The 24,147-nt window shown below is 32.4% G+C and overlaps 1 protein-coding gene across 1 annotated transcript; it reads left to right on the top strand.

Moving 5' to 3' along the window:
* Positions 1-5,522: 5,522 nt before the first annotated feature.
* On the top strand, positions 5,523-6,769 carry LOC107908464 (transcription factor PRE6). The gene is made up of 2 exons (XM_016835637.2): positions 5,523-6,055; positions 6,375-6,769. Exons 1-2 carry the CDS (start codon positions 5,930-5,932, stop codon positions 6,528-6,530), a joined length of 282 nt encoding a protein of 93 aa, XP_016691126.1. The 5' UTR covers positions 5,523-5,929; the 3' UTR covers positions 6,531-6,769.
* Positions 6,770-24,147: the final 17,378 nt, after the last annotated feature.

Raw genomic sequence — 24,147 nt, 5'->3', positions numbered from 1 at the left:
AGGCGGGTGTACCTATCACATCCACTGAGCAGTCGCTAAAACTGTCCAAAAGTGTTATTGGCGACACCTTGTTCCAATAGTATACAGAATTGTAAGCCAAACAAATAAAGGATTGGAACAAACAACAATAAGAAGCGACAGCTACACTGACTCCATCGTAAAGGTTGACATAAGCTCAAAAAGACGTCAATGAAAGTAGTCATCCAAAGCTTGATTGGATGATACAGTGGATGCAAGAGTTAGGACCAATATTCCAACAATTTTTAAGGAAAAATAACATCTGGGTCCCCAATTACACACCTAACATGTTCAGGCCAATGAATGCGGAACAAAAAGAAGAAGTGCATGAAAGCGAGGAGGAAGGAGAAGACGAAGAGAATGATGGGAGTGAGGAGATGGATGATGAGGACGATTGCACTACTTTAATTTTATAAAGACTTCTATTAATTATTAGATGATTTTAATTTAGACTTTGTAGGAGTAGGATTAATAAGTAAAAATTTTGTTTTGTTGCACATTGTTAAATTTTTTATGTAGAAACCCAACACGAAGGAGACTCAAACAATTCAAGCTAACATGATCAAAAGAGGAAGCACCCATCATTAGCAATTGGAGTGAAACGATCAATCAGGTAACTTCCTTCCTTATCTATTTTTGGGCTACACATTGAGGACAATGTGTCAACTAAAGTGTGGGGCTAACATAGAAAATTTGCTTCAAATTTTTACATTTTCTATGATTTTTTGTTTTTTGGGTATTTTGTGTGCTTAAGCTTGTAGAAACACAAGTGGTTGGTTCGGAGCATGCACATAGGTTGCTTGTGCTTATGAATAAATTTGGCATGATGATAGGTGATTTTAAACTTTTGGTTATTAGGCTACTAAGTTATATATGTTACACTATAAGTAGGTATTAAGCAATCAACTGTACCAAGTGATATAGAAAATACAAGGAAACGAGCATGCTAGTATGAATAATAAATAGTTGAATTTATATTTGTTTGGTTGATTAAATTTGTGCAAGTTGAGATATTTAGGGATGACTTAAGGCATTGTTTGGAACACATCCAGAGCCAAAAAGCTATCCTAATTATATTTCATCTTTAGTACCGATTTTTGAGGCTGTTGACACTTGTTAATGAACCATATTACAAACCCCAAGCCTGAAAATGTCAGTTTATATTTGCCCTTGCTATTTGGTCCTGTACTGCATGATTATAGACATCTGGCCATACGTATTGAGGGTTAAGTAGATACATCATGGAAGAGTTTTTAAAAATAGAGTAAAAACTGAAAGACTAATGTGATATGGGAATTATAGGTTAGCCTGAAAGTACAAAACAAAAAGGAAAATCCAAAAAGAAAATCCATACGAGTAGAAAAAGTAGCTGAAAATTTAAAAAAAAAACCATTCTTAGTGAAAAGAATTTGAAAAAGAACAGTGACAAAGTCACAACAATAAAAAAACTCGTTCATTAGTGTGCTGAAACTCGTAGGCTAAGCGTAGTTACTATGTCATGCTATGATTTCCTATATGGAGTGACAATGAAGGTGAGAGAAGGAGAAATAAGACGGTGAGTGGGTAAGGGTTACTAAGGGGGATGAATAGGGATCAATACGATGTGTCAAACTATTTTCGTATTTGTAACCTTTTTAATGCTTACTGATTTTGAATTCCATACTTGTCCTAAGCTTCAGAACGTTACAAGCCAAAAAGTCCTATGTGACCTAAATATCCTTATACATTAATGGGCATCATACTAGGTATGTGCATAAATGACTACTTGTATTCTGCTCGGATAATCAAAGTACTTGTATGATTTGTAGATGGATTCTTAGAGGTGAGACCCTTAATACTTGTATAATTTGTAACATACTCAACTTAGATGCTTGAAAGTAAAGGTCGTAAGTCAACTATTCATTATAAGTCAACTATTCATCATGTTGGAATTGTTAGTAAGCATGAAATGCCTAAGTCATACGCTCTGAAGTCAATACTTGTATCATACTAGCTCAAGGGTTGTCATGTTTATTTGTCATCTTTGCCTGTGTTGCTTGAGGACAAGCAATAACTTAAGTGTGGGGGAGTTTCATCTGCCAAAATTTGGTGTAGCAGATTAAACTAGTTTTCACATTTAAGGAGCTTGAATACAAGCATTTCCATTACATTTTAGTTAGGTTTCTTTAGTTTTACTTACATTCAATAAAATGTGCAAATTGAGTCTTTTATTAACCTTAAGGGCCAAATGAGGCCTAAGGGAGAGCTAACATACTTTGTAAGTGTGCAAGAGACCATTAGAAGGCATTTTAGGACGATATTGGACGCTATGTCGCAACACGGAAGGACTGATGTCGCAACATAGGGAAAAAAACTCAAGTTTGCCTTCAATGTCCCGACATAGACTGAAGGTGTCACGACATACCCCTGAAGATTGCTATAGAGGAGCATACTAGTTGCTATGTCGCGACACAGGTCCTGGTGTGTAGCGACATCGACTTTGAGACAAAAATTAAACATGAAGAAGGGGCGTTTTGGTCCGCACAATCGAACTTTAAGCTCGGGAACATCAATTAACCTAGGGTTAAGGACAACATACACCTGAAGGCTATAAATAGGCTCTTTCGGCACATGTTAAAGACACCTTTGAATTAATCTAGTTTCTTCTTTTATATTTAGTTTCATTTTCTTTCTTAGGTTTTTATAGTTTAGTTTATTTGTTCATTGTTTTCTTTCAAGTGATCTGAATTGTGAAATCATTCAACTTTGTGGATTTATGCTTAATATCAATACAATCAGGCTCTTTCGTTTACTTCATCTTCTTGATTTAATTAGTATGCTTTCTTTTTACATTAATTGTAATTTTTTTATGAATGCCATGAGTAACTAATCCTTCTATGGGGATTAATGAGTGGAGGTATGATTTATCAACTGTTTTGTAGGGTGACTCAACGGATCAGCTGTTTGGAAAAGGGAGAACGTGAAATAAACCCTAAGTTTGACAATCCCAGAAAGTCATCAAGGTGAGAATTAACCCAAAATTAATATTGCCCATTCGTGAACACCTTAACCCCAAACCAGTCTAGACTGTGAGGTCAAAAGATAAGTAGTTCTTGCTGGCTCGTTATGTTAGTAGAAAATCAGAATATCCTACTAGGGTAGCGACTAGTTGATTAACGAGAAACCCGAAATGACAAGTGATAGAGATTACCGAAGTGAGCTAATCACTCATTATCAGATTTGATTTATTCTTCCTTTTTAATCTCTTGAATTTTATTTTTTTATGTTGTTTTATTTTTATCATTATAAAAATCCTTTATTTTACATTCTTTGTACTATAACTAAATCTAAAGTACTAATTAGATCTTTTATTGCTTAGGTTAACATTGATCTAGCGCTTGCCTCCCTTGGGTACGATTCTCGGAGTACTCACCCACTTCGTTGTAAAACTATACTACAACTAGACCTGTATACTTGCGGATACCGCCTCATAATTCTATATTTTATTGCAGTATTCACACTATGGGCATTAGCACGTCTGGAGGCGGTCATAAGTAAATATGCAAAACATCTCCTATATACATGCCATATAACCGAGGCTAGGACAATTGAAAGACTACCAAATCGAAAACTTGATAGTGTGAGCTTCGAAGTGATCCGATTGTCTCATTCCACAAAAGATAACTACAAGCAAAGAAAACACAACAGAGTAAGCATTATGTATGCTTAGTAAGTTCATATGAGTTAAAACAGTAAACTCACCTTAATTCACAACTAACATAATGAATTAGCTAACTATACAGCTTTCCTGTCATCACATTTCACATTAGTAAGGTGAGTTTATAAGTTACAAATCCTACAACATTTCGATATGTACAATACATTTCCATTCAGTGTCATTCTATCAGAATCATCGAACATATACGCCATTTCATCATTCCAAACATATAACCATTTATAAATACAATACATATAATCAATAAGATATTTTTCATTTTACACTAATTGTTTAGCCCAATGAACTATAATAAACAGATACAGATACACGGGTAACTACAAAAACTCACTAGATTCCTCGTCTAAGCGATAACTGCAATACACACCTGAGCACCGAAGTGCTATACCCATAGGCATCAGATGTCATAAGACATTACATCCCTCCAGAACACACCAAGGTCTAAGTAGAGACAGTCAATAATAATGGTCTCTATAGAGATAAAACTCGGTAATCCGCAACAAATACTGGATTCCGGTTTAAATAGTGAATTCTCGGTACATCAGTAACATCTCATACCATATCCCGTACAACATGCAAATAAACCTATTGGCATGCCGATTGTATCCTATCCTTTCATACATTCATCCGGGCACATTTAACGCATTTGTTCATTTCTTTACAATTCAATCCATTTCTCGCCTTTTTGCACCATTTTGTAACCAATTCAAAATGCAATCACAAGATATAATTTCATAATTTAAACACATCCAATATATTTACAAACATAACTACACCATATGAACTTACCAAACCAAAACGACAATAAGTACAATGTTGGGGACTAATCCGTAATTTTTTCTTTTTCTCGATTATCTACTAGTTGGTCCAAATCTTAATCTATACATTAATTCAATTCAAATTATCAGTTTCAATTAGCTTATAACATCTTATTCTAAGTATATGACATTTTAATTTCACTTTTCACAAATTCACTAAAGTTTCATATTTTATTCAATTTAATCCCTAAAACCTAAACAATCATATGTTTCACATTTAAGCTCCAATTTTCGATCCGATTCCAATCTCATCCCTCTACAACCCTCTAATACCTATATTTACAGAAATTTCATTCTAATTTTGAAATATTTACACTTTAGTTCTTTTTTACTAAAATAACAATTTCAGTTTACAAATTAGTTATTGTACCTTAATTAACTCTCCAATCGAAAAAATGAAAGGATCAAACTTTAATTAAACTTTATACCAACCTCGTAAATATTAAATAATAATTTTTACGAACTCACTCGTCGGAAATGGAATTCCGAAACTATTATTTCTGACACCACTGAAAAACAGGTTATTACATTTACAGTCCTTCTCGAGAAATCATGGCATCATCATCATTTAGCACAAATTCCTTATAGCCAAAACTGAAACCCACACCACCCTTCTTCTCCTTAGTATCCAAAAGGATGTCTCCGAATGATGCTCTATTCTCATCTTCTTCACTCGCCTCTATTTCCAAAACGACCATGTCTTTATTCTTCGCCTTCTTCGTTGCTTTCTCTAGTTACATTAAAATAGGAGAACTTGGTCTTTTAAACTGGGAGACAGAGGATACACGTTGTGCCGTCCATTTCTTTTTATGTTCAGTTTAAGATTTTAATAATTATTTATGGTTAATTATTGTTTAATTATGTTCAAAGTTATTTATATTTATTTATAAATTATTTATTTTTTATTCAATCATAATATATCATTTTATTATATGGTAGATAAAATTCCAATAATAATCTTTCCTTTTCTTGATTCAAATGAATTCTTAAAATTTGTTTCCTCTTCTTCGGTGCATGCACACGAGAATGAGCGCCCTTTTTTTATATATAAAAATAAATAAAAATTAAGATTTGGGAGTAGACTCGAACCCTATATAAAAAGCAGCATATCCCACTTCTGTCTTCAAAGCAAAGCATCATAACCTCTCTTCTCTTTGTTCTTGGTTAACTCATCTCTTTGCTCTTTTCTCAGCTTAAATTTCCAGGTCCTTTATACATATATTATCGTATTCCCATTTTTCTTAGGTTTTCTTCGGTGACAAATCCACATCCCATTTGTCAATTTAATCAAGAGTTTCAGATATCCTCACTTTCCTTAAGCCTTCATTCATTTAGTTTCTTGACAAAAATAATATAGTAGAAGTTATTTTAAAACACAATGTCAGGCAGAAGATCACGTTCCAAGCAGTCAAGTGTTTCTAGTATCACTGACGATCAGATCACCGATCTTGTTTCCAAGCTGCAACACCTTATCCCTGAACTTCGTCGAAGGCGATTCGACAAGGTATACCAACTACCACACCACTCTTTCTACTTTTTTCTAAATAAAAAAAAAAACAAAACACCCTTTCTTTTGTGAGGACTCCGTTCACTTTCGTAGATAAGTCATAATCAGAGCGCGCCTCATTTATTTTGATGTGGTGCCTTCTAGCAACAAGTTGAAGGTGTGGGACTCCATCTGTTCCTCATTTTTAGCACCTCATGTTTAGTTTACACATCACGCTCAAATATTATATCATCAAAACTTAATTTAATTTTATATTCCAACTTCAATAGAAAAAGAAAAGATCCATAATATATTTTTCTCTCTAATATCTCTTCAGGTATCAACTTCCAAGGTGTTACAGGAGACTTGCAACTATATCAGAAGCTTACATAGAGAAGTGGAGGACCTAAGCGACCGGTTATCCCAGCTATTAGCTTCCACAGACAGCGATAGCGACCAAGCAGCCATTATAAGGAGTTTACTTATGCAATAATCACCCATTTTCATTCACCTTTGGTTTTACTATATTGAGTACTACACACCTTTTCCATATCTTAGGATTTCCGGTAGTAATGCAGAAGAGATAGGAAAAGGGTTAAACATGGAGTACCATGCATGTTTTATGATTCTTGTCATCAACAGACTCTGTATATCATTCAAGTCTATCATTATCTATTTTATAAAATAAAATATTAAAGAAAAAAAAAGAAAAAAGAGTTGAGAGTTGTGAAATTTTGGTCTTAAATTTTTTGAGTTGATTTACAGCTGCAATTAAAAGCAAATATTATATTGGTGTATTAGAAGAAAATATTGGTTTACCGATGGTGACGCTTCTCATGAATATGGGAATTGGCAAAGTTTCAAAGCATAAATGAAGGCTATGTAATGTTAGATTTGAGAACTGGACCCCGAAAGGTCAGCCTCAAAGGCTGATGACAGTCGCTGACACGTGATTTGCCGCACACCAAATTCTGTTTGGATCCTATAACATTATCAGTAGTATTTTTGCGATAGGTTCCGAGTTTGAACCCGTGAATTCGTCATACTTGTTTTTCAATTTGGGAACTTCTTTTTTATATTATGTAGGTTGATTTTAGTGTTTATATTTGAGCTATTCGGCATACTTATTTATTTTTTAAATAAGAAAAAGAGAGTTTAAGCCTACTGCGACGGCTTTCAATTCATTTGATATGCATTTGCAGCCGTTAATTTATATAGGGTCATTGTTGACGGGTCAGGGCACAGCGAGATAAAGGAATATGGCCTGTTGCACGAGCATTTACCAGGGTTCATCACTAGCCTACAAAGAATATGGTTAAGGAACAATTAGTTTTCTGTCTTAAACACCCCGTTATCATTTTCAGCTAAATCAAACTCCTTATCAAGTAGGAAAGTTTTAAAGTTAAAATACGTAATAATTCTTTATATTTTTCATAATTTTAGAATTTAATCTTTATATTTTTATTTTAAAGAATTTACTCGTTTTACTTTTTGGATTTCCAAATACAATTTTAACTATTAACTGTTAAATTTAGATTCATTTATAATGTCATTTTTTAACTATATTACAATTAATGGAGTTTTGTTTTTTTTCCAAAATATTACACGAACAAATTTAACAAAAAAAATATTTAACAATATTAACAATTAAACTTAAATTTTAAAATATAGGTAATAAAAAGACCAAATTCTTACAAATAAAAATACAAGAACTAAATTTTAAATCTATAAAAAATACAAAAACCTATGATATATTTTAACCTTTTTTAATCCACAATACTCCAACCCAAAACTTTGTTTAAGAGGTACTAAATTTGTTATCATTGGACCTAACATGAGGTTGGTAATAAAACATTATCCATACTATATATATGATATACCATTCATTAATTGGATCTCAATTCATTTGAAAAATTGTTAATTGTTTTTTAAAAGTTCTTTTATCATATTAGTGTTTGTGTCTTTTTTTTTTTATAAATGAATAAAAATTTATCCTAAGATTTGAACCAAGAGTATCAAGCACATCAAATCTTAAATTTTACCATTACCACCAATACATCATTTAATTTTTATACGAATTTTTAATAAATAATCTGATATACCATAAATCTAATTTACTTTTATGTGTCTATAGTCTTTTGTGTATAGACAAAATAAACGAGTATGTGGTAAAGATATTAATTTAATATATGCTATTATTGGGTCCTTTATTAAGTTAATGTCATAAATTAACTTAATATAACAAAATTTAAAAATAATAATAAATATTACTATAAATGGTATTTCTTTATATTTTATATAAAAGCTATAGAAATTTTTTTAAAAAAATAATTCAAAGAATAAATCTAAAAATACTAATTTTCTAAAACTTCAATTTTGTCATTTCAACTGAAACTTTATGTGTTAATATTTAGTACATTGACAATATACTTTTTTTTTCACAAGCAATCTTAAAAAATTGTTATGTGTCTCTTTTTTTAAATATTTATTTTTTTAACATTTTACTATAACCTTATAGAACATTTATGAACCTTAACCTTACCTAAAAACCTCACTATTTTAATAATCTACTGAATCTTTTCTCAAACTTTATTATCTTTTTATATAAATTCTTTTTATAAATATAATATTTGAATATAAATATATTATTAAATAATAATATAACACGTGACGATAACTAAATTTTATGCTTTTAATTTTTTTTCTAACCAAACCTTCCATGTTAAACGATATATTAATTTAAAAAAATAATTTTTACAATTACTGTCATTTTTGAAAAAGGGTTAAACTATTTTTTAGAGTTTGAATTTGGTATTTTTTACATATTGGGGTTTGAAATTTGTTTTTAGTCTAAGTTAAGCTTTAAACTTGACAATTATTTTCACATTGAGGCCTGAACACTTTTTTATCCAAATTAAGCTCTGAACTTAGCAATTGTTCCAATATTTGGGTTTGAAAAAAAATTCCAAGTTAGTGCTTGATCTTTCATTGAAAACCCTAAAACTCAAGTCCGAATGTGCAAACGATTGTTAAGTTCAAGTCCCAATGTGGGAATAATTCCAAGTTGAAGACTTAACTTGAAAAAAAAAATTCAGGTTCTAATATGAAAATAATTGTCAAATTCAAGTCCTATTTAACCCTTTTAAAAATATATAACAAGAACTAAATGGTATTTTAAGAAATTAAGATCATAAAATATGGTTTTTTTTTTTTGCTTAAGTAGTATTTATACTATATAAAAAAAAAAGGGCAGCTATGAATTCCAAAACGGATATGAAGAGTAAAAAAAATTCAAGGCCTTCCATTTGTGATAAGTGTCCATTACTTCCATTTTCTTACAATTAATATAAAGGTTAAATTTCAAATCAGATCCCTCTATCTTTTTAGATTGTATAAATGACGGGCTCAAGTGTCCATGATTTTTTTTTCTTTTTTATTTTTACATTATAAACTTAAAGGTTAAATTTCAAATCTAATCCCTTTTATGTTTTTACTATATATGAAAATGGTCAATTTTCAATTCCGATCCTTATAATACGCTCAAATTCGAGATTTAATTTTTATACTTTAACTTTCTACATAATTTGGTACCTCAACATGTGTACTATCATTTGTTAGTCTAAATATTTAATTTTAATTAAAACGTCAATGTGAATTTTAAGAATCGTTAATTCCGTTCAAATTCTTTATTAATTCAAGTCTATTACAATGCCATTTTTTATCACATTGCTACCAATTGAGGTTTTTTTTTTATAGAATACCACATTGATAATTTTAACAGGAGAATTTTAATGGTATTACGAACTAGACCCAAATTATTAAATTTGAAAAGGTAATGAACTAAATTCTTAAAAATAAGTTATGAAGACTAAATTCCAAATATACGAAGAGAATGTATAAAAACTTAAAACATGTTGCAACATTTAAATTTTACTAAAAATAATTAAAGATACTATTTTTTTTAATGTGTATGGAGCACTCTCTATATATGGTTATTTGTTTTTTCAAGTTCTCTCCTTTATATAGTAATTTTACTTTTATTATTTATTCTATAACACCCCGCTGTGGATGAAGAAGAAGTATAATATATATATATATATAATATAATAAGCCCTAAGAATTAAACTCCCAATTAAAGAAATTTAAATTTCTCTACTCTATCTACTCATCCATTTTGAGATTTATTTTAACATTGTATGTTTAGCTATTTAATTTTTTAAAATTATAAAAGTATTGATAATATTTTTGTTTTTTTTAATTAATTTTTTTAGTCTTTAGTATGTGCGTATATATATATATGAGTTGTAAAGTATTTTAAATCTTGAATACAACATTATTGGGAGAGGCAGGGGTGGAGCCAAGGGGGTTGGCAGGGGTCCCAGCTCTCCCTAAAATGAAAATTTTTACTTTTAGTCCTTTCATAATTTTAAAAAATTTTAAATTAATATATGGTAAAATTATACTTTGGCCCCTAAGAATGAGAAAAAATTGATTTAATCCTTTAAAAATTATAAAGATATAGGCTATTAAAATGATGAAATTTCACTTTTACTATCATAAAAATATATAATTTTACTCCGGTCCCCCCTGAAAACCGAGGAGAGGTAACCATAAATTTCAAAATGATTAATTTTTATAGACCGTAAAATGGAGATAGAGGGATACTTGGATAAAAAAGAGTTGAGACAACATGATAGGTGTACAATTCGACACAATTAATTTTGTTTGATTTCTTCTGTGCAAATTGGATTACAATCGAAGCAAACAACAAGTTTGATAGATCAGTTTTTGTCTCCAAAATATGACGACGTGTTTGTACTGTTTTGGCTTTAGGGATTTTTTTTTTTTAACCATGCATGCCATGCAATCAGTTAATCGAATCCTCTCTAGTTAAAAGCAAAAAACAAAACTTGATGGCTAACCCTAGCTTGTCCCCGCTAATTCAAGAACCAAACTTGGGGTATGATTTCATCATTTCCTTTATTATTACGATCAATTTGATTAAAAGATAATGAAATTTGTTTGAGCCCTGAAGCTTGCTAACTTTGATATTCAGTAGCTAATGTTTGTGTCGGTATCTTAGCAAAGGTGTTTGTCTTAATTTGCTTTACGTTCTGCTAATCACTTGATTCTTTTCTAATTTTAATACTAATGTTATTTTGACTGAGGAATCAATACGAGAGCTTTCCGGCAGTAATTTTGTTGGTTTGGCTGAAACTCCTATTTCTTACTTCTTGTAACATGGTGTTTAGTCTTTACCTGAAAGGTCGAAATTGCTTTGGTATTTAGCGAAAGAGCGTTTGTATAGTGGCAGTCTTTTGGGCTGGGTCTGACTGCACGCTATTGGTTTAGATGTGGAACTCAAACATTGATTTTGGTTCTTGCAGTAACAAATTTCTTCTTTCTCTGTATCCAAAGTCCAAACATAAACATATATCTTAATCAGTCCACATTTACTTAACTTACTTGTTGAATTAGTCCCACCATAGTTAGGCTGAAAAAGCAAATACTAGAAAGAGACAACTTCACGATAACAAAATATTGTATATAAGTTTAATTCCTCTATTAGTCCATCTACTTTGTGAAAGTTATAGATTTAGTCACTATACTTTAATTTTATTAATTTTAGTCTTTATACTTTTCGAATCTTGACCCAAACAGTAATAATTAAATCCGTTTGATTACATTCAATTACTACATGTATAGTTGTAGATTTTATGTGTTTGGATTTAAAAGCAAGATATGAAAATGAAAAAGACCACTAAGGACAACAATATATGTCTTATTAAATTATATATTTAATCAAATTTTAATTAATTATAAGATATTTATTAGATAATTTATTTAAATATTTTAATTAACTAAATAGCTTATAAATTTATTAAATAAATAGTTTTAAAAACTTTTAAATATATTTTTTAAAATAACTAAATGAGTAAATTTAAAATTTATTTATTTAAAAAATGAAAAAAATAATTGATTGTTTTTTTGTTCCAATTTCAACATCTATAAAAAGATTGTGCTATTTCTTAAGGGGTAGCATTCGATTTTTACGGTTGATTTGAATAGTTTTTTTATTAAACTGACTTAACCGATAAAAATTTACAAAATTCAACCCGATCGAATTAGAGCTTAAGAATCGGCATAACTGAATTGGCTTTAAGTCAGTCGATTAACCGACATAACTAGACCAACTTTAGTTATTGTGCTAGGTTGTTGGGCTGATATCTATTTATATTATAAATTATAAATATACTTTAAATAATTAAAAATAAATTAAGTTGGTTTTTTCAATTGGGTTGGTTTGAAAATTCAAAAATCGATAATAGGCCGAAATAACAAAAAAAATTGAACCAATAATTGAAAAAAACACCCAATTCTCCCAAATAGACACCTATTATGTAACACTCTAAAATTTTTTATAAGACATGTGGTACTATTCTACGATCAAATAAAGTGAATTTACGAAAAATTTTGAAAAAAAAAATAGTCTAGTAAAGAGAATTATGAAAGAGAAATTGATATTGGACATGGAAATCAAAGAAAAGTGTCGAAACCATTTTATTTTTTGATAAAAATAGAAATTAGTTGTCGACTTTAAAAAAAAAAAGAATTGGGAGTCGCCACCAATATTTTATTGAGGTGCGATTGGACCACCTAAAAAATGCTTTGGTCTACGAGTTTTATAAAATTGGATTCGGGAGTCGGTTACGTGCGAGAAAGGATTAGCACCCTCGTAACGCCCAAAATTGGTACCTAGTTAATTAATTAGTGTCTTAATGTCGAAAATTTAAAAAATATGATCCTTAATAAAAACTTAAAAAAACGTTACTTATTAAGACTCTTATCATTTCGGAGAAAGAAAATGTCACACCCAATGCGTTAGGGCACGACATTCTAATTCCTCAAAAATGAATTAGTCCAAAATACTCGTGTAATAAAATTTAAAAGAATATTCATTTGTTTAAGATTTATAAAGAAATCGCGGCCTAATACGTTAGGGCACAATTTCTCAAAATCCTAAACTTGGAATATTTCCTTTGTTATTATTTTTTTTTTAAAAATCTTTGTCTCGAGAAATCAATACGTCACAACCAATACGTTAGGACACAACATATTAAATTCCCAACAACAAGCTTTTTCATTTTATTTTTGATCAAAGAGCAATTCTCGATTGTTAACAAATAAAATCGGAACCCAATACGTTAGGGCTCAATTTTCTTGAAAATCCTAAATACGAGTATTATCTCTATTTTGAAAATTTTCCATTTTTAAATTAGAATAAAAAGATGATGAAGTGTGATATTGAATGTGTGTGATAATGTCACAATAACAAGTACAACAATTGTGTAGAAATAATATAAACAATAAATAAATAAAATTAACATAAATAGATAAACGCGGACATGCAAAGTATCAAATAAATGGGCAAAATAAAAAAAATTCCTTTTAAAATATGAACGAAAACATAAATCGATAATCAAATAAAGAATAAACAAAAATATAAAGGATAAAAGGTACATAATATATGCATTGAAATTAAAAGACATACACATAATTTACATATGAAATTTTGGGTTATAAGGCTTATATATATACAATACATAACATACTTATGAAAATAAAGAAAATAAATAAACATATATATATAGATTATAAAATAGGTGTTTTAAAAAATAAATGTATTTGAGCATTTTTTTAAAAAGAAAATATACACATATATATATAAATGAAAAAAAATTCGTTAAAAATATACAAATATATACACATGTACATATATACAAATATATATAAAAAAGAAATAAATTAAATAATAATTACATTATATTAAAAAAATATGCGTATATATATGGAAATAAATATATACATAAAAATAAATATACATATATATATAAAAAGAAAAAATAATTACATATGAAAATAATAATTACCTTATTAATTAAGGGGAAAAATAAATAAAAATAAAAAAAGGACTAAATTTAATTGTAAAATAAAAAAACTGGGGCAAATTCGCAAATGATTGAAGATCGGAGGACCTTATTGAACACGCTAATAATTCAGAGGGGCTGGAAGGGCAATATTCCCTTCTCCTCTAAAAGGGTAAATTTAAAAAATGAAAAAAACTTAATTGAAAATATATTAAAAGGCAGAGGGGCCAAAAGCGCAATTTGCCCCTCCACTCAAGAACGCGCGGACCCTAGGCTGGGTCGGGTCAAAGTCGGGTCGACCCATGCCCAAAACGACACCGTTTCAATTGGCTATTTAAACCACAAATCCATTCAAAAATTACATTTCTTTATCTTTTTAAAAAAACTTCAAAAAAGTTCTCCCCCTCCCCAGTCGTCCGGGCACCGTCCGGGCACTGGCCGATCATCGGCCACCGCGCCAGCCACTGGCCTTCGATGACAGCATCGCTGTCTGTGGTGGCCGAAAAAGGAGAAACTTACTCTTTTGGCTCTCTCGACCCCTTCAAGCCTAGATCTAGGCTCAAATCCTTCGAAAATTGACGAAAAATACCCTAAAAAATCAAGAAACCTTTTGGTTTCCGACCACCGATCCTCGGGGGTGGCTCCCTCGATCTACCAAATGGTGTGACAGATCCGAATAAAGGTGAGCGTCTTTCACTTTTGTTTTATTTTATATCAGTATATAATAAAAAAACAATAAAAAGAAAATAAATAGTAAAACGAAAATGTATATCAACCTTTGGTTCCGATTGACTCTCTATTTGCTGTGAAAATATTTGTTTTTTATTGATTTTCAGGATCCCCATTACAGTATATTGGTGGCTTTTTTATAGCCGAATGAAACAATATCATAAAGGAATCAAATCTGTTTTCTTTGATTCGCAATCTTTTTTTCCATATACTGCTGTTTGCTTTCTTGATGTGCAGGTACGGGGACGCGGCTCGTGCGAAGATCCTGGTTGCGGCGCAAGAAGATTTCCTTAGAAACCCTAGGGTTTTTGGCTATTGTTTTGGGCCTAATTAATTTTGGGTCTCTGTTTGGTTTGGGCCACATTGGCCCGTTTGTAATTCAGGCCCTTTAGACCCGGGCCAAAATAGGGTATTACAGCTGCCCCTCTTTGCTCGTTATTGTGTAACAGGAACAGAGCAAAGACTTTAAAAATGCCCAATTTTAGCCGGTCGTGCTAGACCTTGGAACTCTTCTTCTTCAAGTAGCCTCATTCCTTCCTACTGCATTTTTAGAGGTATAGGAACTGGTGCTTCCATCTACTCCACTGCAATGCCAGAGAGATAGAATTTGTTGTTTCTCAAAAGAACAAGATTTGCTATCTTTAATCTACTCCACTGCAACTTCAGGGAGATAAGACTTATAGCTTCAACTTGATCTGCTGCAACTTAAAGATGAATTTGATGCGATCTGCTCTATTTTTTGGGTCTGTTCCATTGTAATTTCAAGGAGATAAGACCTGATATGACCTGCTCTCTACAACTTCAGAGAGATAAGATCTGTAATTTTAATCCACTCCTCTGCAACTTTAGGGAGATAGGATTGTTGGCTTTAATCTACTCCACTGCAACTTCAGGGAGATAAGATTTTCCATATTCAGTCTTTTAAATTGCAATGCAGGGGAAACAAGATTTGCCATCGTAGCTTCAACCTATTCCACTACACCGCCAGGGGAGTAAGATTTACCATCGTGGTTTCAATCTGCTCCACTGTAATGCCAAAGAGATTGGATTCGCTACCCACAGCTTCAATTCGCTCCACTTAGCTAATCCAAGCCTTAATGCCAGGGAAATAAGATTCGCCATTGTGGCTTCAATCTTTTCCATTGTTACGTCAAGGTGATAAGACTGATGTATTCAATCTGCGTCACTGCCAGTACAGGAAGGCAAGATCTGCTATTTTCAACCTACCCCACTGTTGCTCAGGGAGATAGGATTCACAATCTTCAACCTATTCCACTGCTGACCAGGGAGATAGGACTTACAATCTTCAACCTATTCCACTGCTATCCAGGGAGATAGGGCTAGGGCCATCGATCTGCTTCGCTGTCGGTGCAGGAAGGCAAGATCTACTATTTTTAACCTGCTTCGCTACAACCTAGGAAGGCAAGGCTGGTGTCTTCGATCTGCTTTGTTGTCGGTGCAGGAAGGCAAGATCTGCTATTTTTAACCTGCTCCGCTACAACCCAGGGAGGCAAGGTCGGTGTCTTCGATCTACTTCGCTGTCGGTGCAGAAAGGCAAGATCTGTTATCTTCACTGATCTGCTCTCTGGAGAACATGACATGTTTAATGAACCTAATTATGCCTAATGATTAGAATGTCATAAAATGAATCAAATGCTCCTAACTAGACATGTGTGAATGTTGTTTGCACGAATGCATAATTTTTTAATAACTTTTTTTCCGAGAATGATCCAACTTAGGTTGTCATTGCTCGAAGTTTATTAAGGCTTTAACACTGATGTGCTACAACGCTTTCTTGCTTGGCTAGCTTTTCTGAAGAAACATTTAGTCAGGTTGCCCCCACTGTAAACCTCAAAGTTCAATCCATTGGGGCACAAAATTTGTACCATCATTCTCCCACTGTAACCCAAAGGTAGGAATATATGGCTTTTTCTCGATCCTCTCCTATCACAATTCAAGGATACAGGATCTAAATCTCTCTAGTCCCTTACACCATTCCCAGGGTATCGTACCAAAGGCTCATGCATAAATGAAGGCTTTCTTCTCCGAGGAAACCTCTTCCTACTGTCTGGTGATCATTGCTTACTTGTTTATTTAAGCTTTGTCATTTTGTTCAATCAATGTTTTTAACAACAAAATCCAAAGAAAAAGTCCTAATTTAGACTCTTCCTTTTCAGACTTCCAACCTTTAAACATGGTGCGTTCTAAACAATAATCATGTTTTAGGTTCCTGTATTATTTAGAAACTTCTAGAGTAATATGTCAAACTTCCCTTGTCAAAGTTTTATTAGTCCATTAATCATTATTCCAATGCAACATGCTTGCAAAAAGGGTATAACAATAGATGAGAATACAATTGGTTTTGAGCATAGCTCGAAAGGAATAGATTATCAAAAAATAGTAAATAAGGATAACAAAGAATTTGATCGGGAATGTGTATCTTGGAAAAGATTGAAGTATTCCAAGAATAGCAAATTCAATATAAAAATTGGATGTCCCAGATATCGCCGCTTGAACTTTTCTATATAAACTTTCTGAGTTTGACATGTGTTTAGGAGATCTACAGTACTCTGTCAATGTCCCAAGATGTTGTCTACCCTTTCCTGTTGATTCAAGATCATCATATGCCCCAATCTGATCAAAATTTAAACTGCTCTGATCACCTGATGCCCCATTCTGATAAATATTTGAGCCACCCTTTTCGGGTTTTCAACTCAAATTCCCTTTAGTCTCAAGGCACCCTTTGCGAGTTTTCACCGTGGCCTCTCTATTTTCTTTCTTCTTTTCTCTCTCTCTTTTTTTTCATATTTTGAAATATTTTTATTGAATCTGAACTCATAGGATTAGGCATGTCCTTGTTATCCTTTTTGATCAAAATCGACGCTTTTCCAAATATGACCCTCCACATAAGGTCCTTCCAACTTGGGATGAAGTTCTTTTTGTGTGGGAAGGATCTTTTTCAATACCAGGTCCCTCTCAAGGAATTCTCTAGGAAAAACCTTTTTTGTGAACTTACATCATTTGTTTTTGACGCATTTGACCATGATGGACAACTTTGAACATTCCTCTTCAATCGGAATTGGATTCAAAAACTCAGAAAGAATTTTGTCTTCAATAGGCAAAACCACGATGGGCCCAAGAGAAAGGCATTGCCCCGGTAGAGTTTTTTTTTTGCGCCATCTTTTTTTTGGGCAATATGGCATTAATTGTGAACAGACTACGAACTTTTGATATTATGTTGTTGTCCAAATTTAGTACATTGTCAGATATGATCCTTTTGGCGTTCTATACTAACATATGATTTTTCACGAATTTGCTAACTGTTGACTTTGTGACATTGGCATATGAAGTAGCTTCCATTAATTTAATAAAGTAACTGACGATCACAAAGATGAACCAATGACCGTCAGACTCTTTTGGTGAGATCGACCAAATGACCTTCATGCCCCATATAAGGAGAAGTCATGTATCCCAATGATTCTTTGTAGGGTAACATCCATTTCTCGACTTGTTCTACCATCCTTAACAAGTCCAAAAATAGGCTACAATCTATGTCATCTTCAAAGTCATGAAATCCCTCTAAACACATGCCTCGCTCAAAAGGAAATTCTAAACCTGTAGCAGCGTCACTCATGTTATTGATATCTAGAGACCCAATATAAAATAATATACAAAAGAATGTATTTATGAATAACTATTTGTACAATATAATTATGAATGAAAGAATGACATGGAAGAAAATCCAAAAGAATGAAAGAATAATTATTTCAAAAAGAATGAAAAAATATTGGCTCAAAAATGAATGCAAAGATATATTTTATTAGAATAATGACGTTCAAACATGAGCCTATTTCACAAAGGAATTTCTATCATTTTTAGGCTTAAAACAATAAAAATGTTCTGAACATTACTCTAAATAAGCTCTAAAAATTACATGGATTTCTTCCGTAATTTAATTACTTAGAACACTCTCAGATTTATAAGGGCGGATATCTAACAAGGTCCCCCTTTCATTTGTGTCTCCCTATATTTCATTGATGTGAACACTTCCCGACATCTCCTCATATATTGCATTCACCCCATTGTCAATCATGATTGGGTAGCTAATTTTCTGCATTAAATGAACCATCCAACTCGACAATACCCATGTTGATGAATTTTTCAACTAGCTTTTTGAAGGTAATGCAATTCTCTATTGAGTGTCCCATAATTCCCGCATGGTAGTCACATTGTGCATTCGCATCACACCACTTGAGATACGGAGGTTGTGGGGGTTTTAAGTAGGAAGGGGAAACAATGTGTGCATCGAATAAGCTTTGGTACAGCTCCTTATACGACATCGGAATTGGCGTGAACTGGAGCTTCTCAGTACCTAGTTTCACTTAAGATTCTTGTCTCAATGAACCTTGTTGACTCGCAACCCCCTTTCCTGGATGACTTACAGTAACTGATTTAGAGTAACCTGTGTTGTTCACCTCATTTTCTCTTCTCCTTGAGGCTGACCTCTTGTTACTCTCTTCTGCATCAATTTTGCCGCTCCTTATAGCATTCTCAATCATTTCGCCATTCATAACTATGTCAGAAAAGCTTTTTGTAGTACTTCCCAACATATGCGTGATGAATGGAGCCTTCAGCGTATCGACAAAGAGAATTGTTGTTTCTCTTTCCAATAGCGGCGGCTGAACTTGAACGGTGACTTCCCTCCACCTTTGTGCATATTGCCTAAAACTTTCATTCGGTTTCTTTTCCATATTTTGAAGGGTAATTCTATCAAGAACCATATCTGTTACATGACTACACTATTTCATGAACACTTGTGCCAAATCCCTCCATGAACCAATCATGGTATGGCTCAATTGATTGTACCATTTAGATGCTGCCCCAGCAAGGCTATCTTGGAAACAATGTATCAATAGCTGGTCATTGTTAACATATCCAGCCATTCGCCTATAGAACATGGTGATATGAGCTTCTGGGCAACTTGTCCCATTGTACTTTTAGAATTCTAGCATCTTAATCTTATGAGGGAGTACAAAATCTAGGACTAAACTCAGCTCTTTAGCGTCAATCCCACGATAGTTTTCTGTGATTTCTATCGCCCTAAACTTTTCTTCGAGTCATTTGCACCTTTCTTCAAACTGTTTTGGCAATTTTTCCTTCATTCTTTCTTTTTCAGCCACTTCATCGAAGTTAGGAATGGCAGAGTTAGCAGGGTAGTTTCCGAGGTTAGAGCCAAATCCAGCCTGGAAGTTTGCAGCACTGGCCTGGAACTACTAAGGTCTGATTGTGACGGTAGATTTGCGCGGATATACCTTAACATGCTGAGGGGTAAAGCCTGGGGGATAAATAGGTCCCTCACTGTCTCCTTCTTCAACATTGAGCATAGAGCCCTTTACTTTATTAGTTCCTCTGATCAACAATTGAGTTAATCGAGCCATCATACTCCCTTGAGATTTCATCATTTTGTCCATCATTTTTTGCTAAATTTTCTCAAGTTGTTTATTCATTTGTTGTTTGGTCCATGTCCTTAGTTTTTGATCGAGTACCGTAGCGGTGTTTGGTGGGTTGGTTGGTTTCCAGATTAACTGAAATAAATTTACTCAATTAGACTCTTTCAATGCATATAATGTTATGTAATGCAGATGCATGAAATGAATGCCTAAAGAGACATTGATTCTGATTCAATTACATTTAGAAAACTTTTCTAGAAAACAAATCTCTTTACATAAAATGATATTTATACGACCTTGCCCTCATAGGCAAAGACATTTGATCCTCTTCTTCATTTGAGCGTTAAGATAAATCTCACGAACTCTTCAAAAGGGACGTCTCTTCCATCTCCTCTTTGCTTGATATGGGTTGCAACTCATTGCTCACTTATCCTCGTGAAGCTCGTTGGCTTCTCTTTAAGAAAGTTCAACGGTTCTCGAATAATCTTTGTTATCTTGAATCCTTGGGCAACGGAGCCATAGTCGTGTAGTGCTCCATTAAATTATCATCCTTCTCTTATCATGTTTTCTTGGACCATATTCGGAAAACCATATTATAATCCACTTTATCAATAAACTCATTTTCTTATGACAAGCTCTCTATTTAGCAACTGAACGTGAAATAACACCTCTTTTTTTATGATGAAAATGCCATGCAATTGCAACCAAAAAGAAAACAGCTTAGTACAAAGTTAAAGAATAAATGGAAAACCTATTCGGGTGACCACTAGGGGTTTGACATAGCTCTACCTAGGGCAAGTTCCTAAGGTTCATTATATGAGGTTCGGTTTCTAGGGCAAAGGTACCCGAACCAGCAGATTCCTCGATTTTCACCCATTATAGGCTCATATAGATCAAGTTCGATTCAGGGGAACACATTTTCCTTATGACTATACGGAAAAGATAATCTCACAAAGGCATAGGTACCGATGTATTCCGAAAGCGATCCACTATCCTATACGGAGGTGAAAACCTCACGAAGGAATAGTTTCTCACTCCCACTTAAAAGGGTAAAATCATTCAACTCATGTAATGTATAATGCAAAGATCAATTAAGCAAGAAAATAATGAATGCAAAAGGATCTCATTATTTTTTTCTTAAAAAATATTTTCTCAACAATAAGACAAAAATTAATCACCTTTGTGGATCGACTCTCTTATTTTTTTAAAAATTCCCCAGCGGAGTCTCCAAGCTGTCGAAACCATTTTATTTTTTGATAAAAACATAAATTAGTTGTCGACTTTAAAAAAAAACAAGAATTGGGAGTCGCCACCAATCTTTATTTAGGTATGATTGGATCACCTAAAAAATAGCTTTGGTCTACGAGTTTTAGAAAAATGGATCCGGGAGTCGGTTACGTACGAGGAAGGATTAGCACCCTCGTAACGCCCAAAATTGGCACCTAGTTAATTAATTAGTGTCTTAATGTCGAAAATTTAAAAAATATGATCCTTAATAAAAACTTAAAAAAACGTTACTTATTAAGACTCTTATCATTTCGGAGAAAGAAAATGTCACACCCAATGCGTTAGGGCACGACATTCTAATTCCTCAAAAATGAATTAGTCCAAAATACTCGTGTAATAAAATTTAAAAGAATATTCATTTGTTTAAGATTTATAAAGAAATCGCGGCCCAATACATTAGGGCACAATTTCTCAAAATCCTAAACTTGGAATATTTCCTTTGTTATTATTTTTTTTAAATCTTTGTCTCGAGAAATCAATATGTCACATCCAATACGTTAGGACACAACATATTAAATTCCCAACAACAAGCTTTTTCATTTTATTTTTTATCAAAGAACAATTCTTGATTGTTAGATTTAATGAAGAAAATCAGAACTCAATACGTTAGGGCTCAATTTTCTTGAAAATCCTAAATACGAGTATTATCTCTATTTTGAAAATTTTCCATTTTTAAATTAGAATAAAAAGATGATGAAGTGTGATATTGAATGTGTGTGATAATGTCACAATAACAAGTACAACAATTGTATAGAAATAATATAAACAATAAATAAATAAACAAATTAACATAAATAGATAAACGCGGACATGCAAAGTATCAAATAAATGGGTAAAATAAAAAAAATTCCTTTTAAAATATGAACGAAAACATAAATCGATAATCAAATAAAGAATAAACAAAAATATAAAGGATAAAAGGTACATAATATATGCATTGAAATTAAAAGACATACACATAATTTACATATGAAATTTTGGGTTATAAGGCTTATATATATACAATACATAATATACTTATGAAAATAAATAAAATAAATAAACATATATATAGATTATAAAATAGGTGTTTTAAAAAATATATGTATTTGAGCATTTTTTAAAAAAGAAAATATACATATATATATAAATGAAAAAAAAATTCGTTAAAAATATACAAATATATACACATGTACATATGTACAAATATATATAAAAAAGAAATAAATTAAATAATAATTACATTATATTAAAAAATATGCGTATATAGATGGAAATAAATATATACATAAAAATAAATATACATATATATAGAAAAAAAGAAAAAATAATTACGTATGAAAATAATAATTACCTTATTAATTAAGGGGAAAAATAAATAAAAATAAAAAGGACTAAATTGAATTGTAAAATAAAAAAATTGGGGTAAATTCGCAAATGATTGAAGATCGGAGGACCTTATTGAACACGCTAATAATTCAAAGGGGCTGGAAGGGCAATTTTCCCTTCTCCTTTAAACAGCGTCATTCCATTAGGACGAAATTGGAATTGAAAATAAAAAAAGGGGTAAATTTAAAAAATGAAGAAAACTTAATTGAAAATATATTAAAAGGCGGAGTGGCCAAAAGTGCAATTTGCCCCATCCACTCAAGAACGTGCGGACCCTAGGCTGGGTCGGGTCGGAGTCGGGTCGACCCATGCCCAAAACGACGCCGTTTTAATTGGCTATTTAAACCACAAATCTATTCAAAAATTTTATTTTTTTCATCTTTTCAAAAAAAAACTTCAAAAAAACTTCAAAAAAGCTCTCCCCCTCCCAGTCGTTCGGGCACCGGCCGATCGTCGGCCACTGTGCCGGCCACCAACCTCCGGCAACGGCATCACCGTCTGCGGTGGCCGAAAAAGGGGAAACTTACCCTTTTGTCTCTCTCGACCCCTCCAAGCCTAGATCTAGGCTCAAATCCTTCGAAAATTGACGAAAAATACCCTAAAAAATCAAGAAACCTTTCTGTTTCGAGCCACCGATCCTTAGGGGTGGCTCATTCGATCTACCAAACGGTGTGACAGATCCGAATGAAGGTGAGCGTCTTTCACTTTTATTTTATTTTATATCAGTATATAATAAAAAGAAAATAAATAGTAAAACGAAAATGTATATCAACCTTTGGTTCCGATTGACTCTCTATTTGCTGTGAAAATATTTGTTTTTTATTGATTTTCGGGATCCCCATTACAGTATATTGGTGGCTTTTTTATAGCTGAATGAAACAATATCATAAAGGAATCAAATCTATTTTCTTTTATTCGCAATCTTTCTTTCCATATACTGTTGTTTGCTTTCTTGATGTGCAGGTACGGGGACGCGGCTCGTGCGAAGATCCTGGTTGCGGCGCAAGAAGATTTCCTTAGAAACCCTAGGGTTTCTGTCTATTGTTTTGGGCCTAATTAATTTTGGGCCTCTGTTTGGTTTGGGCCACATAGGCCCGTTTGTAATTCGGGCCCTTTAGACCCGGGCCAAAATAAGGCATTACAATAAGTATTGTGAATGTGAGAATATGATGAAAAGGTTTAATTTATAATTTTGGAAAAGTTGAAGGATTAAAATGCAATTTGACCAAAAAGAGAAATAATAATTTTATTGACTATTTTACACGAGAACAAATTGGAATGTATATTAGTAAGATGAAAATCACTTGTGGGACCAAATTGGAAAGATTTGATAGTATAAGGACTAAAT

The sequence above is a fragment of the Gossypium hirsutum genome, chromosome D02, assembly GCF_007990345.1.
Source record: "Gossypium hirsutum isolate 1008001.06 chromosome D02, Gossypium_hirsutum_v2.1, whole genome shotgun sequence".
In the NCBI taxonomy this organism is placed as follows: Eukaryota; Viridiplantae; Streptophyta; class Magnoliopsida; order Malvales; family Malvaceae; genus Gossypium; species Gossypium hirsutum.
The sequence above is the reverse complement of the archived record's forward strand: the minus strand, read 5'-3'. Positions and strand labels throughout refer to the sequence as shown.